General features: G+C 45.0%; 2 protein-coding genes across 4 annotated transcripts in view; both read left to right on the plus strand.

The window, feature by feature from the left end:
- The first annotated feature begins 433 nt into the window (after positions 1-433).
- Positions 434-11463, plus strand: LOC115312568 (zinc finger protein 79-like). 3 transcript variants are annotated; one of them, XM_029971377.4, is made up of 2 exons: positions 434-1201; positions 8915-11463. In XM_029971377.4, the coding sequence occupies exons 1-2, from the start codon at positions 934-936 to the stop codon at positions 9310-9312; spliced, it is 666 nt and encodes a 221-aa protein (XP_029827237.3). In that variant the 5' UTR covers positions 434-933; the 3' UTR covers positions 9313-11463. The 3 variants fall into 3 exon arrangements, 1 of the variants encoding a protein (XP_029827237.3); XR_005716184.2 differs by having other exon boundaries at positions 1131-1201; positions 8005-11463; XR_006076930.1 differs by lacking the exon at positions 434-1201 and adding an exon at positions 6903-8082 and having other exon boundaries at positions 8915-9002.
- Positions 11464-13898: 2435 nt separating this feature from the next.
- The window catches only part of LOC8028222 (E3 ubiquitin-protein ligase RFWD3), a 39348-nt gene continuing 38055 nt past the window's right edge, over positions 13899-15191 (plus strand). The window contains exon 1 of the mRNA XM_029971367.3: positions 13899-13974. Coding sequence (XP_029827227.3) covers positions 13973-13974 — 2 coding nt within the window. The 5' untranslated portion in view covers positions 13899-13972. The remainder of the gene's footprint in view (positions 13975-15191) is intronic.

The raw sequence follows: 15191 nt of genomic DNA on the forward strand, positions 1-15191 counted from the left end.
TTATTTAACTTTCGTGGTCATAAGTTCCCTGGTGCTGCTCATTTTCCTCGTTGGGCACTTGTGGTGTAACATCCATGTCCTCCAAGTCGGAGATGGTTTCTTCAAATTCTTCCTTGCTCACAAGTAAATGCTGCTGTCAGGAGCCCCCCCAAGCACCCTTTTCCCAGTTCAGCCAAAGCGATCCTGGAGAAGGAGCACTTTCGAGGGATTTTTCAACTTTCTGCGAGGGGTTGGCCCACTGACTTTTCCTCAAGCCTTGTTTCAAAGACGTGCTTTCCACCCCCATTCCCCACCACGCGTCTGACAGGAGACTGAGTAGAATATCCTTGTCGTATGCAAGAAGATGCTCTGAAGGGCCGCCTCGGGGGTTCCTTCCCTTTTTCCCTCTCATGTAGGTATACGAGAGTCATGCAACGACAGCAGCAACGTGTGGACGGTGCTGAGCAGGGGCCGCGAGATTCGGCGGCCTGGCCTTCGGGTAGGGAGCACTGGAGGTCCTCCTGGAGGCGGCGCCTCTACGGTTGTGGCCCTGGTGAGCCGAGGAACAGGTTGGGCCCCTGACGTCGTTGCCAGTCGGCGGGCCACCGCCCGTCGCCACCCATCCGCAGATTCCCCCGAAAACGGTCGCCATGGGATCTGGGAACAACCCCGGTCAGCGGCTCCCTTCAGGGCCACCTCGATGACACCAACACCGTCACCGTTGGATGCCCAGTCTCCTGGGGCTGGAACGGCCCCGCTCCCTGCCACAAAATTGACCTGCCACGTCGCAACGTGGACGTAGCAGCAAGGGACCGGGCCGCTGCACGGCTTCGTCTCGTGGCGGGGGTGGTCGGACCAGCGGCAGCCCGGATCGGGGGTCCCGAGCGAGAAGCTGCCCCCGCTCTTTCGGGGCTGCCCGGTCCTGGACGCAGCCGGGGAGGCCCGGGCGCCTCCATGACTCCAGACCCTGCGGCGGTGTACTGCGACGGCTGTGGGGTTCTCCGTATACACAAGGTCCACGATTGGAGCAAGGTTCACTTGAGCCGTGTCCAGGTGCCCGAGGTGGTCCTCCCGCCTGTGCTGCCTGACCTGCACACAGCCCTCAACCAGCCCGGCGCCACGGATGCCGTGCTGTCATACATGGCACGACGGCCGGAGTTTGCAGCCCTGCTATCCTGGACAGCAGCCTGCTCCGATGCCCGTGGGCGCAGCGATGGACGGGGTGAGTGGGGAGGCGGCGCTCTCGGCGCCGGCGCTGATCCGGAGGAGGAGCAGCGGCTCACGGAGAAGCTGTTCAAGTTTTAGTAGGTGGAGCCTCGGACGACAGTGGATGCAAGGGTGTATTTTGTATTATGTATGATGTATTTTATATATTTCAATGGAATTTCGTAGTGTTTTTTTTTTTTTGTGTGTGCATCATTTGGGGGGGGGGGGGGGGAGGGGAGGGAATGAGAGCCAGCATCTTTTTGTTTCAAAGGAGTGCTCAGAATCTTAAGAAGGGGGCAGTTGTGGGAGCCGCCCGCTCCACTTTCCTGATTAGGCCGTACGGCCACGGGCAAAGCACTCCAAGCTGTCCAACTGCCAGCCGGAGCGCCCCTGTTTCATGCCTCGGAGGAGGAGCCATCTACCTGCTTACTCTCGCATCGCGTGCCTCCCCACCGTGCTCCCCACTTTGTGGGGACACGCTGCGAAACGTCCCCCTGGTGGTCGGACCTCCTTGCGTCTGAAGCTGGGGCCGCCAGCAGAAAGAGACGGGGGGAGGGGCCTCACGCCTCGGCTTTCAGAGACTGCTCGCTAGGACATCAAACTGTGCGACGTGTGGCTTGACCCTCCCTGTCGGCCCCCCTCTGTGCCCGTTCTCGAGAAGGCAAGACAATTTAAGGTCTGTTCTGCCTTTGTCGCCCTTAGCGTGTCCTTATCTGTATTAGCCTTGAGATCGACCTAGAGGTGGCGCTACTGTCGCGCTATCATCATCATCAAAGCGGGGATAGAAGCGTGGTCGCTTCATAGGCTCTCCATGTTAGCATGCGAGACGGTGTAGATTGTTGTGTTTATTTTGTCATGCAGTATCGGTGGGAAAACAATTTAGCAGAAAAGGGTGCGGTACCAATTGATGCTTCAGTGAAGATTGAATTGTGTTACCAGCGTACGGCCTACATTTAAATAATCGCTCGTGTGGATGCGTCGTCTGTTCTAGGCGGACGTTGGGAAGCATGGATTACCATGGCGGGTGCCTGTCTCTGGGTGAACTGCACTATTTATATTATATATTTGTTTCTTTAAAAATAGATGTATCAGTCCACCAGCTTAGCAATTCAACAAAACAATGAATTCCAACCTGGATAACATAATTGGGGTACTGTGGATTGTGAAATCGCAGGATCTATGCATTTTCGTTTTTGCATCTTTTAGCTTCTGCAGCAATATAAATATTAAGCATGGAGAGAAGTTAGTGTTATGTCAGAAATTACCGTGCAATTGAGTTCCGCTGCAGCCAATGTTTCTCTTTACTGTGCAGGGGCGTGAGTAAGTTTTTCGGAGTCTGAACAATTCTACTACGTTGCGATGAGGAGGAAGTGCCTCTTCTAGTTGCGATCCGGAAAATGTTTGTTTTCAGGAAAACTGAAACAAGTGAAACAAACTGTTCTAATATATCTGCCGCGAGTGGAACAAACAGGTGTAATCGAGCAACGCAGCAGCGTGTGTGTTATATTATATGTTTTTCTCGGTAGTGTGAGTTCACCCGCTTCAATTTTCCCGGTGAGGGCCGCGAATGTCAAAAGGTTAATAGTAGAAATTTCTGGCTAAATAATCTGCTATTCAAACATAGTAGACTCTGAAACCCCACCAGCTCGTACCACGACACAAGACGGCATCGGCCGCAGCGACATTCTTTTGCTGACTCGGGCTAAGGACTCTCATGAGACTTTCCAATCACCCTCCGCCCTCACCTAACGCATATCGGGACTGAGGAGTTCATCGATTAACCTTCCGAATGTTTGAGTGATGCTTTAATTGCAATATTTTTCCTTTGCCGTTTAATTGGAATCTTGTGCTGGAGAAAGTCAGGAAATAGTAAAAAATGCCTGCTTTAGTATTTCTGACGTCTTTATTTCTTCTAGGACACAAGCTTGCACGGTCAACCACTTCAGCGTGCTTGTGATTGTCATCGTGGGTGATTATACTCTTTAAATAATAACTTAAAAATTACTTCACTTTAAAAGGCTTCCCGTGTTCATATTTCTGTAGTCGTCACAACGTGAAGATTAAAATGGGAATGCAATATGCCGTTTATGACATAGTAAAAATAGTAAACAAAAAAGTTTAGTTTTAATGTCTTTGATTTTTTACCGGTCATAGATCAGTCAAAAATCAACTAATAGATTTATTGATTGATTAGTCTATTAAAGGGTAGTAATCAGTCGGATTAATGTTTTAATAAAACCCCAGCTCCAATCAACATTCAATGTTTTATGAAAACTATGGTTTGTGCGAGGTAACAAAATATGTGGGACCAGCAGTTGTATACAAACCACAACACTAAGACTATGGAAGCATCCGACTTAATAATAATCGCTTTGCTGAATTTCCGCGCATGATAAAGGATACAACACTACCTTTACTAGGAAGAAACGACAACAAAAACAGCAAGCGTTTAGTAAGGAGGACTTAACTCAGCCAAAAACGGGCCTGTGTCGTCGAGATCCATGCTTCCGAACGTGCGCCCGTAGCAGACGACGCACGGTGGTATCGCCGCTGTGCGTTAAGGAAATTTTACCAGATGATAAGATAATACCAGGACAACAAGCTCCAGAGAAAATGAACCAACACTTTATAAATCTGGGCCAGTCCCTACTAGAACAAGAAGACCAAATTGGCCAAACCGTGAATATAGAGAGGCTATTGGACTCGATAATGCTGGTCCTGGTTTATCTCAAGTTTGTCAAATTATAAACAAATCGAAAAAATAATGCTGCAGCTGGAGATGATGATGACAAACCAGAGCCTATTAAGTATGTGGTGCATGTAACAAGTCCTGCAACATCGCCGCAACTCCTGCGAAAGAAGCAGGCGACTTCCCAAACAGCACAAATTTCCTCTGAACTTTAACAGGACATCCCCAGAATGTTAAAACATCCTAAGGACTAAGTATACTGCTAGTGTTGCTCTCCGCATAACGTTGACCGCAGCACCACGATGACGTCAAGTCATGGCATTACGGCTGATGATCAGTGTTGCCATCCCTCTAGCAGATAGTTTTAATCTTGCTGTAAACGCTCGAAACCAAACTTTGAGCCATGATATTTATAAAACTACCGGGTGATTCAAGGAGACGGCAGGCTCTTTAAATTGCCCGGAAAATTTGGTTTCTTAACCTATCGTGCTACGACTTTGTGCAGCGTTGCCCACAGATGGTGCATTTTTTTTGTAAAATTTGCAAAGAGCGAACTTACTTGAGGAAAAAGTAAAGAAGGAAAAAGGCTTAGCTCCTATAAAAACGCAGCGACGCCACTGGTCTTCAAACAACACGGCGCCGTTTCGCACGGGAGACAAGAGATGGCGCAAGCGGTCGCGACGCCAGCTGCTGCCAACGAACGAGCATACGACGCCGAGAGCCGGTGTATTTAGCAGACAAGGTACTGCAGTTCTTTGTTGTTACCGCGCCTGTTCTTGTTTCTGCGACTGTCGCCGCCTGCGGAACGCTCGCCGCTTTTGAGTCGAAAAGCTCGTCTGTTAAAGACGCCGGCTCTCGGCGCCAAATGCTCGTTCGTTGGCGGCGTTCGTTGCGCCATCTCTTGTCTCCCGTGAGAAACGGCGCCGTGTTGTTTGAAGACCGGTGGCGTCGCTGCGTTTTCATAGGAGCTAAGCCTTTTTCCTTCTTTACTTTTTCCTCAAGTAAGTTTGCTCTTTGCAAATTTTACACAAAAAGTGCACCATCTGTGGGCAACGCTGCACAAAGTCGTAGCGCGAAAGGTTAAGAAACCGAATTTTCTGGGCAATTTAAAGAGCCTCCCGTCCTCTTGAATCACCTGGTATATACACACAGCATTGAAACAAAAAAAATTATACCTTGTAATTCAGGGACACTGCTTTAACTGAAGACAGTCGTAATCCCAAATACAAAAATATTGACCAGAGTTGCTTTTTAAACATAACATTTTAAATGCCAACCAACGTTACTAAAACACTCAGTTGGGAAACTCGCCGTCGAAACCTGGGCCGCTGGCGTCCACCGAGACCGAGCTAAATGCGACAACAGCGCCACTCTTTTTCGTTTGTCTGTACTATGGTCCCCTCGAGCTTTTTGAAAGCCTGTGTTTTGCGTAAAAACAAACGGAAAAGACTCTTTTTGTATGAAATTTATTGGAGTTTAGTACCAAATGATGCGCGCGTGATGTTTTTATTATCTTTAGTTCGCAAGGTTTTGCGGAACAATTAATATTGTTTTTATAAAACCATGCCTCAGCGGGCCTTTCAGGTAGCGCGTCCCGACCTAGGTGCATTTTAACTTCAGTGGTTCAACGCGGCGCGTCCGCCGGGGAGACGGGGGTTCACTCTGTCAAAGCCAAAAATAGAAGTCACGTGCAGTTTCTCGAGTGGCCGCTGCGGGAGAAATGGTGGCGTTGTGTTCGTCATTAGCTCGGTGCTTGGAGACAGATTGGGGCCATATTTTTAGGGCTGTCTCTATGGGAGTTTCCCAACTGAGTGTTTTAGTAACGTTGATGCCAACCATATATATAATTTAAAACTGCTGCGACTAATTCATAGAAATAAATCCTACCTGGCTCCAGAAGATGAGCAATCACCAGTGTATAACATGTGGCGTCGAAAACGCAAAGTACCTAGTGTAAAAACAAACTATGGGCGATAAAGTTAACTTTCGAAATCGCAACAATCCTAAATCGCAAGGATCTCAAAATTAATTATAAAGTTTCTATACCACAGTTTAAACAACATATTAGAGCGTATTTTGTTGCCAGTGATTTTGGCTTCTCTTAATGTTCTTTTTGGCATTTTACTGTATTGGAAATGATTATTTCATTTAATGTTTCTGTTTCTGTTTTTTTTTTTTGGCCAGTATATTTGTTGAATTTATTCATAGCTGAAAGCCATAACTATAAGAGATAATCAGATAAATAGTATGCAAGTGCTGAAAATGGCATTTTTTACATTTACATAAATAGTGCAAAGTGCATATTAGAACAAGTTGCCACATCAATGCCTGCAAATTCAATTTGGTGTGCCACAGGCTCCCAGTAGGACCTACCTTGGGCATCACTGGCAAAAAAGGAAAGTGCTAGTGGTAGTCTCCCCGGCAACGAGAGGACAAACACCAATTCCATTTTTGTCTTTACTGTGCTTGCGACAGAGTTGGCATCACCTGACGAAAGGACGCTCTTGGGGGAAAGCATATATATTGAAGGGCAGCACTTCTCGGAGAGCATTCGAACACGCAACCAATTTGTTGAGTCTTGGAATAATTTATAAGGGAGAGTGGCCAGTGTTAGACTTGTGGAAAAGCGATCATGCGAGCAGATCTATGTTTGCATCGGACAAGGCACCACCTTGATGCAGAGCCTGCCTTGAGGGACACCTGTCTATTAGTACCTGCAGACACCATTTGTACTGAAATCAAGCTCCTCATATCTTTTAGCTCTCCTGATGAACTTTAGGTTTATATATCTGTGAGCAGTATTTTTAGATACATGTTTGCATAATTAATCTGACACCTGTTTTTTTTAGAGCGCAGCTCTTAAGCGCCCGTTTCCGGCTTGAGCGGCGTCGGCGTAACCGTAAGGTCACCTGACCCCCCCCCCAGGCAGGATCACGAGGGAGGAGGAGGAATATGCCCTCCCTTCAGTACCCTTCCCTCCTCCTCAAGAGCTGTGCTCCAATTCGGCGATGCAGGGAGTAACGCCGAATTGTAAACGGCTTTCAATTTTTTTTTTGTTCGTTTTTTTGTGTGTGTGTTTGAAAAGTAAGCAAGGCTATGATGTTTCTTGCAAAGCTGTTCACCTTCTTAAAGGGGAACATAGGTCTTTGGAGCCAAAGAATTCCTAAAACTTGATTTTTTTGGATCTACCTCTGAATCTACCTCCACCTCTTCTTCTGAATCTACCAGGTTACAATTTTATGGATTAATACTGTAAACAACTTAATTTTTGCGAGGACCTAATTTTCGCTAATTGCCTACAATTCGCGAAAAATAAGACCCACGAACAATTCCCGTAAGATGTTTTTGTTAGCCAGACATTGAGCAGTGAACTTCAATGTATGGCGAAATCACGCATAATGGGTTAATCTTAAAAGTACTTCTAACATTGTGTTCTCTACACTTTTTAGTATCTAGCCATGTGTTAAAGGGGATATTTAGTTAAGCAGTTTTTTCCCTATTGTTTCCCCAAACAAAGGCAGGCAAGTTTTAATTGCCTTGAGGACAACTGATTAAGTGTGTCATTATTTTGCTTAAACACAAATCTGTTGCAATGTTTTTTTGTTTTTCTTTTTGCAAAAACTGACCTTAAGGTTCCATTGCTTGGCCGTTTTTTAAAGACTTGCTTGAGAATGTAGAAAAAAATTTTGATTTCAGAGATTTTTTCTGCATCATCCCTCTCATTGTAAGAGTTTTTTTTTTTGTTTTTTTTAGACATGTGTAAAAATGTTTTACTGGAAGGTGGTACACAAACTGAGTAGTTTTTCCAAGAGCTTGGGGATTTGAAAATCCTTAATTATGGGGCAATCAATTTTCTGCATTTAAGAATTATGATTTCCTCAAACCAAGGGTATGAAGTAAAAGGCAAACTTGATTGCCCGATACAGTTTGGCCGTATGAATAGTACTATCTGGTACTGTTCGTTTTACTTGTGACTTTTTTCTCAGCATTCCTGTTAGCAATTCTTTTGATACAATATGCCTTTAGTGTCCATGTCATTCTGCCATGTCCGGTGCATTAAAAAGCGCCCAAATGCTTGCCTCGCATGAGCGACAGTATATTTGCAATTTATCCTCTTCTCAACCTTGCAGGTTGACTCTGGCAACCATTGCAAGATGTGACAAAGCCAGGCTAGATCCAGCGCTGCTGAGATCCCCCGATACAAAGGGGTTAGCCCCAAATCCAATCCAATCCAATCCAATGGCACATTGTTGCTTTGCAGAGACACTTGTTCTCGCTGGCCATCTCAGCTTTTGGGAACATGCATTTTTTGTGCAGTGTTCTTGCTTATACCAGTCCAGCATCATTGAAAAGAGAGTGTCTCCTAGTGCATCAAATGGATCACAGTTATTTAGATGAGAACAAGCAGTTGACCTACGTGATCGCATTCGCCACCACTCATTTGTGCAAAACAAAACCATTGTGATGTGGTTGTCTTGCAACTCATGCTCTTGCCTGGTGCTTGAGGCTACAAGATATCGACAACTGTTTTGTTGATTGCATCTTTGCACCGGAAGCAGTGCTTGCATACTTAAATAGTGTGTGATTTTTCATTGATTTACTGTGACTGACTCTACAATGACATTTTGTAGAACATTATTACAATGAACCTATGTCACTAGATGGTACCTCCACAGTACCATATAGCATTCACTGCAGCCTTATATATGCCATAGCAATTCAAAAACCCAGAAAATAGGCTCGCCTATTGTTGCTTCAATGAAAGATTAGGTGCACGTGAAAAGTTTTCTGCTTGAAGGGGCTATGCGCATCAATTTTTTTATTAACTTAACGTGTGATATCACATGAATGTAATGACAGTCTTTTTTTCTGCTTTGTTTTTTTCCGGAGTTTGTTTTCTTTGTTCTTTAATAGACAGCTGTCGGGACGCTCGTTTTGTGTGGACTACTTTCTGCTGAAGGCATTGCAGATTTGCCAAGCTTGTTTAATGTTTGCATCGGACTTTGTCATTTAACCTCTTTGTCTTGGCTTCCCCATCAGTGCCAGCTGAAGCAGACGACGGGGACGGCGGGAGCGACTCCTCTTCCCCTAGAAGTGAACTGGTTGAGTCGCTACCCACGATGCGGCCCCGATGTGAGGGCATGTACCGCTGCGAGTTCTGCCCTTACTCCAGTAGTTATCTGCAATCTGTCATCAACCACGAAAGAACACACACGGGAGAGAAACCATTCAGTTGCGAGGTTTGCCAGAAGGCGTTCGCCAGAAATGATATCCTGGCGAAACACAAGAGGGTCCATACGGGCGAGAAACCGTACCAGTGTGGCACCTGTGAAAAAAACTTTTCACAGAGAAATAACATGTTGCGTCATGAGAGAACCCACAAGTATGAAGCCTGTGATAAAAATGTTTATACACATGGGCAATATATGTGGGCATAAAAAAAAAGCATGTGAGTGAGGAATCGGCACCATGCAATATCTTGAGGTTGTTTGTGTGGAAGTGTTCATGTTTTACCGTGTGCTTCACTGCCTGTATGTTGTTTGTTCGCCTGGAGTTATGAAACGGGCATATTCATCAGTTCTAAAGATTCTCAGTTGCAGTTAGGCAGCAGCCGCAGTACTGCTAAGTATTATGTTTTTTTTTAATGGCCTTATTTAAAGGGGTAGGGAAACGAAATTCCAGCGCTCATTTTCCAGCTTGAGTGTGTTGCATGTTGCACCCTAACCTCAAAAACACCAGTCTTCCATTGAAATTAAGGCACAAGAAAACTAATTTTAAAGCTAAATGAATGATATTTCAATGTGCACCTGGTGGATGCATGCGGAGCCTATTTGGGAGGTAGTCTAGCAACTTTGTGGAATCTGCTACGTAGTTGTGACATAGCATTCCTTCGGAGCAGCGCCGCTCTTCGGCATTTCAACATTTTCCCTCTTAGCTTTCCTCCTCAACTCACTAGTCGCGCATCGTATTAAACGGTCCAAGGCGACGGAAAGGAAGGACTCCCCTCTTTCTCGGACCCTCGTTCGTGCAACCGGAAACAACCACTCTCCCCCTAGAAGATTAGCCCGTTGCTCAAAACTCGAACAAAAGTTGCTTTCCTGACCCCGTTCAGCCCTAAGCTCACAGTGTTGTGGAAGCTACGTGCTCCTTGGGCCAGCCACACGCTCATCACCCCACGACGGCTCGGTTGTAACGCGCTGACGCTATTGACACCACTACAACGCTGACAACGCCACCAAGGGCAAAGCTCATAACCACGCCAGCCTTGGTACGTCACGAATGCGGGGAATTTTTCTTTCTGTTTTTCTTTGCACCGGATATCCCATGACGCATTGCGCTCTCGGTTCGCTTCTTTTCGAGTGCTTGCTCAAGTGCACCGTTTAGAACGTAAAATATATCAAGTCGTTCAAAATACAAATGTGTGATTATCATTTACGGTTATTATCCGTCATGCTTGACTCATTTCCGAGCGAAATTTGAATATTTCAATTTTTGTTTCCGTACCCCTTTAATAGACGGGGTTCGCACGGGTCCTTGAAAACCTTGAATTTGAAAACGGCATTTTCCAGACCTTGAAAATATGGAATTTTTAGCAGTGCTTGAAAACCGTTAAATTTCCCTGTGATCGTTTTTTTTTCCCCTTTGGAGTAATTAATTTTTGTTGCAATAATAAAATATAATTATTAGTTTTATGTGCATGTCAACAAATTTCAAAATTCCGACGAGGAAAGTTTTTTATAGGGCATATTTACACACGTTTAGCAGATGCCCGTTAAGCACCTGGCCACAATGGTTGCTGATCTGACAGCTTCATCCAATCACTTCGCTGAGAAAGCAGAGGCAACAGGTGACTTCACCTACATTGTCAAGCCGGAGAGCCTAAGGAAAATGGCGAAAACCAAGATTCACAAACTTCTAGTCGTCAACCACGAAATCAAGGAAGAGCTGCAGTAACTCTACTGAACCCTTTACTAGCACCATTTTTTTGGCAAATGTGCATTTTCCTAGGTATCATGCAATAAAAAAAATATTTTGTGGTGTATTTTAAAAATCTTTACATTATAAATTTACTACATAAAATATTTAAAGGTGTCCTTGAAAATATCTTTTCAGGCCCTTAAAAGTCCTTGAAAACCCTTGAAGTTTTTCTTTTGAGTTGAGAGTTTGGAGTTTAGCAGCTTTGAACATTGGGATCATTTTTGTTTTACGACGTCTACTTTGAACTTAATTTTGTGGGGATGAGGAGCATTGGGGTTTATTAAGGCACCTTGAATCTTATGTATAGATTATTGTGCCAACATTTTGAAAAGAGATTTTTCCTAAATTCTTTGGATTTACTTATATTTTAACCCTGTTTTGTCACTTTGCTCCTGATGAATTGTGTTCCTGAGGTTGTAAAAAGAAAGGTGTCAATTACTGTACTCCTCCATTCTTTGTGGATTCAGTGAATCACAAATAAACTACTTTCCTCTACAAGTCATTGCCTTACTGCCCTAGCCACTGTTGATGAGTATTCTACAATCAACGAGCTATATACCAAGTAAGCTTTGGTTTCAACCTTTTGTTGCGCCTGATCTTTGCCAGCTGACAGTGGGAGTATACTTGGGAGATGTCGCACCTGGACCATTTGCATCAAATTCTACAGAAGTCGTTATTCTACTACAATTTGTGAAAAGTCCCGGATTTTTTTTTATGGTTAATTTTTTCTTTACATTTGTGTCATTGTAACGAAACTAGCTACACGGGCTTTATATAACAATCAATTCATTAGTTTCGTCAATTCATACAGGAGACATATCAGTGATGCCAAGGTGGCACTCACCCCAACTTGGTACTATCACTGATGATATCCCCCACATAGGAGACGCAATGTCTGATTAAAAAAATTATGCGAACACAGCTTCAAATCTCCAGTCTTGGGCAGTAACCGATTATGGACACCCAGTCTTGGCCAGCAACTAGTAACGCATTACCGGTAACTAGTTAGTTTTTAGTAACTTGTAAGTGTGGCTTGTTACTGCTTAATGAAAATAACTTGTAATTATAACAGGGTTACTATTTTTTCAAAAGTAATTGTAAAGAGTAACGTCATTGCAGTTACTTCTCAGATTTATGTGCAAAAATATCACAAACAACCACCAAATTGCCTCGCAAGTTCTGAGAGACTCCTGCTACGGGAGGGGCACAGCGAAAACTGCTGCAGAAACTGTCTGGAGCACCAGGAAAGAACAAATAAAAATAAAGTAAATTTTGGGTGACCCTGCTTGGCAAAGCTGGTCCCGCCATCTGGGAGAATGGGGATGATTGTCTGTACCCGGCCGTGTATGCTACATCGCCCACAGCGCGCGCAGATGTAACAAAGCGCAGCATCTCTAAAGCGTTTCAATTTTAATTTAGGTCCAATTCTAGTTTTCAGCTCCTCCCAGGCGATGAGGGACTCGTCTTCTCCAGCCTGGCAGCCTTCAATCGGTCTAAGATTTCACTATGCAGATGGCAACCTTTGAAGGCGATACGACTTCGTAAATTTGAAAGAGATCGCTGGGAGACTTGCGCAGTTGTGCATGGTTATTTTTTGTGGGTTGATGACTACTATTGTTTTATGTGGGCATTCTTGGTGCACTTTATTTGCCCTATTTACCGTTGGATCCTCGCCCTTGCATGTAGGAGGTAAGACAGTTGTCCCGAGATGGTATAATACTGCAACATTGCAAAATCTGCAATCAATGCTAACACCACCGCAAGTCCGGACTGACACAGGGCATTGTTCATAGCAACGCAACATTAAAATTTACGTATCTGTCGATCGCTGTGTGACATCAGCCCCACATTTTGGTGCACGCGCTGTCCCAAGTAGTGCTCGCACTCGTAGGTGCGGCTGTGCTCATTGCTAATACGTTTGAAACGGGCCAGAATTTTTGAATATTAAGTACAGTTTCTTAACCTTTCCGGCACAGCTAAAGACGAGACAAAGAAATTTGCGCTCAGGTTTGATTAAACCGAAACTGTTATTGTTGTCTCGTTGTAAGGCTTTCAAGTTTGCTTTTGGTCCAACATCTTTCTTTCGTTTGACAAACATCGGCACTCAGAAGCACGAATGTTTGTCTTCAGCGGTAAAGCGCTGATGTTGCAGTAACCCTTGTGTTTTTGACAGGTTCAACCGGCCAAACTTGACGCAAAGCAGCTCAAGCCTGTTGGCAACGTTGATCCATGGCAGCTTGGTTGAGTTCGGTATCCTACGCGCCGAGTTGAAACCAAGTTGTTTTCAGTTGCTAAGTTCGTGGCACACCGCTAGCGAACGGTAGAGAAAGTGAGAAAATACGAGCCAGTCGCTTTCCAAGACTCTACGCGTCGTACCGAGCGTTCACGTTAAGTTTCCCGCACGGTAAAGCTGCGGGAACTCTGATCGGGCTGTGCTTGGATATTTACATCTGAGCATCAAGCATAGCGCTAGCTTGTACGAGACCAGTCGGAGCGGTGCGCGCCGATTGTAACCTGTAAATTAGCGTTCCGAGAGACTTTATGACTAGGATCTCGTCGGCTACGTGCAGGAGTTAGGCTCGAGCGCCATGTACAGCTGACTAGTGCTGTACCTTCTGCAGTTGCGGAACAGGTAAGTGGGGATTCGGGGGCACTGTGTTCGGGGACAACTTCTTGGTTCGAGTTTGATCGCTTTTCTAGACTGTTAAGAAATCGCTTCGACGCAAGGTTTCACGGGTTCGTTATTCACGGGTGGAGACTGGTAACGTTTTCCAACCGAAATCGGTGGCGATTTGCGGTGTACGACTGCGTGCTTGAGCGCTTGAGAGAAGACGACGCGCGCCGACATGGTTTTCGTCGGCGCTGGGCTATGATCGCAACTTTTGAAGATAATTCTGTAATCATCAGTCTTTTTTTCATGTCACATGAGGTTCAGCGTCTAATGCAAGAGTTATTTTGGCGTTTCTGTCAGTAGAGCGTCCGCATCGAACCAAAAAATGAAAAAAAAAAAACCTAAAAAAAAAAAAAAAGTGGGGGAGGAGTGGAGGGAGTACACAGAGCGCCCGTGTTTTGGTCCGTTACTACAGCTGACTGCCGCATGCCCAAGACATCGGTGGCATAATGTGCGCCGTGTAAACCTTTGCCGCGTGTTTTCTTCGTGTAAATTGTCACTTAGTGAAGTCCGTTAAGCCTTACACCCGTTATATGCTTGTCTTGTGTTCCCGATTCGTCGGTGTCGAGCTGCTAAATGCTTACTCGTGGTTTTCCGATTATTTCACCAGGTTAATCATGAAGATGAATGTTTGTACACGTTTACCGAACTGCACTAGTGGCAATGTTACCGCTCATTTTAATTTCCCGTCTTGTAGTTTTTTTGTTATTTTTTTAGCGGCGCGGATCTGCTTGAAGTTGCGAGCCAGACGATCTTTGGCGGGCGAGATATTATTTGACAGCTGGCACGCCTTGGAGTATAAAATGCGACCTGTTGTGTGGCGCTTGGAAAAGGGTTTTAAGTTTGGGTAAACATAATGGAGTAAATTGACTTAATGCGAAAGAAACACGCAAGTCAATTTAGATCCCAACACGCTCAAGTCTAATAATGGACTAACATCTGAAACATTGTACAGTCCCTCGGCTGCACGAAATTGAGTTGTTATCGGATCAAGGGATTCTTTTTTGGTATTGCTAGGAGTAGTCAATGGGGCCCATCCAAAGGTAACATCCCTGCAACGCTTTTAGAGTTGGGGATCTCAAGCTCAGTGTGCTACCGGTTTACCTTTGGATGGAATTGTCAGCAACACTCGTGGGAAGTGTGACACATTTTGAATAGCTTTTAGTAGAAAGGTCTTGGACAGCATGTTTATATTTTGTATGCTTTTCTTAGCACATACTTTTCCCCTCATGACCTTGATTCCGTTTTTGGTACATGTGGCATTTGTGCGAATGACTATAGTCACTAACAAGGTGAGAAGGGCAGGGCTTGTCTTTCGAATGCCTGACCACCAGCACATGCTCGCTGCCTTTTGTTGCGCTTAAATATATAGTAATAAAGAGGGAATACCCCAACTAAAGCTGTAAAAAAGTAACCCAATGTTTTGAAGTCCGCTTGGTTTGAAGTCCGCAGTTCTTCAAGAAGCAGAGAGCAAGTCGTCCGCTTCTTGCGCAGGAGTTGCGATGATGTGAGAACGACGCCGAGGTCTGATTGACTTTGATTGATAGTGGGGTAGACCTCAATGCTAGATGCGTCAAGGTCTACCCACTATTTTTTTCAATCAACCAATAAAAGCTCGTCATTCTGACATCGTCGCAACCCCTTTGCAAGAAGCAGACGAACTTTTGC

This window comes from Ixodes scapularis, unplaced genomic scaffold (genome assembly GCF_016920785.2).
Source record: "Ixodes scapularis isolate PalLabHiFi unplaced genomic scaffold, ASM1692078v2 ptg000058l_1__unscaffolded, whole genome shotgun sequence".
NCBI classification, from domain to species: Eukaryota; Metazoa; Arthropoda; class Arachnida; order Ixodida; family Ixodidae; genus Ixodes; species Ixodes scapularis.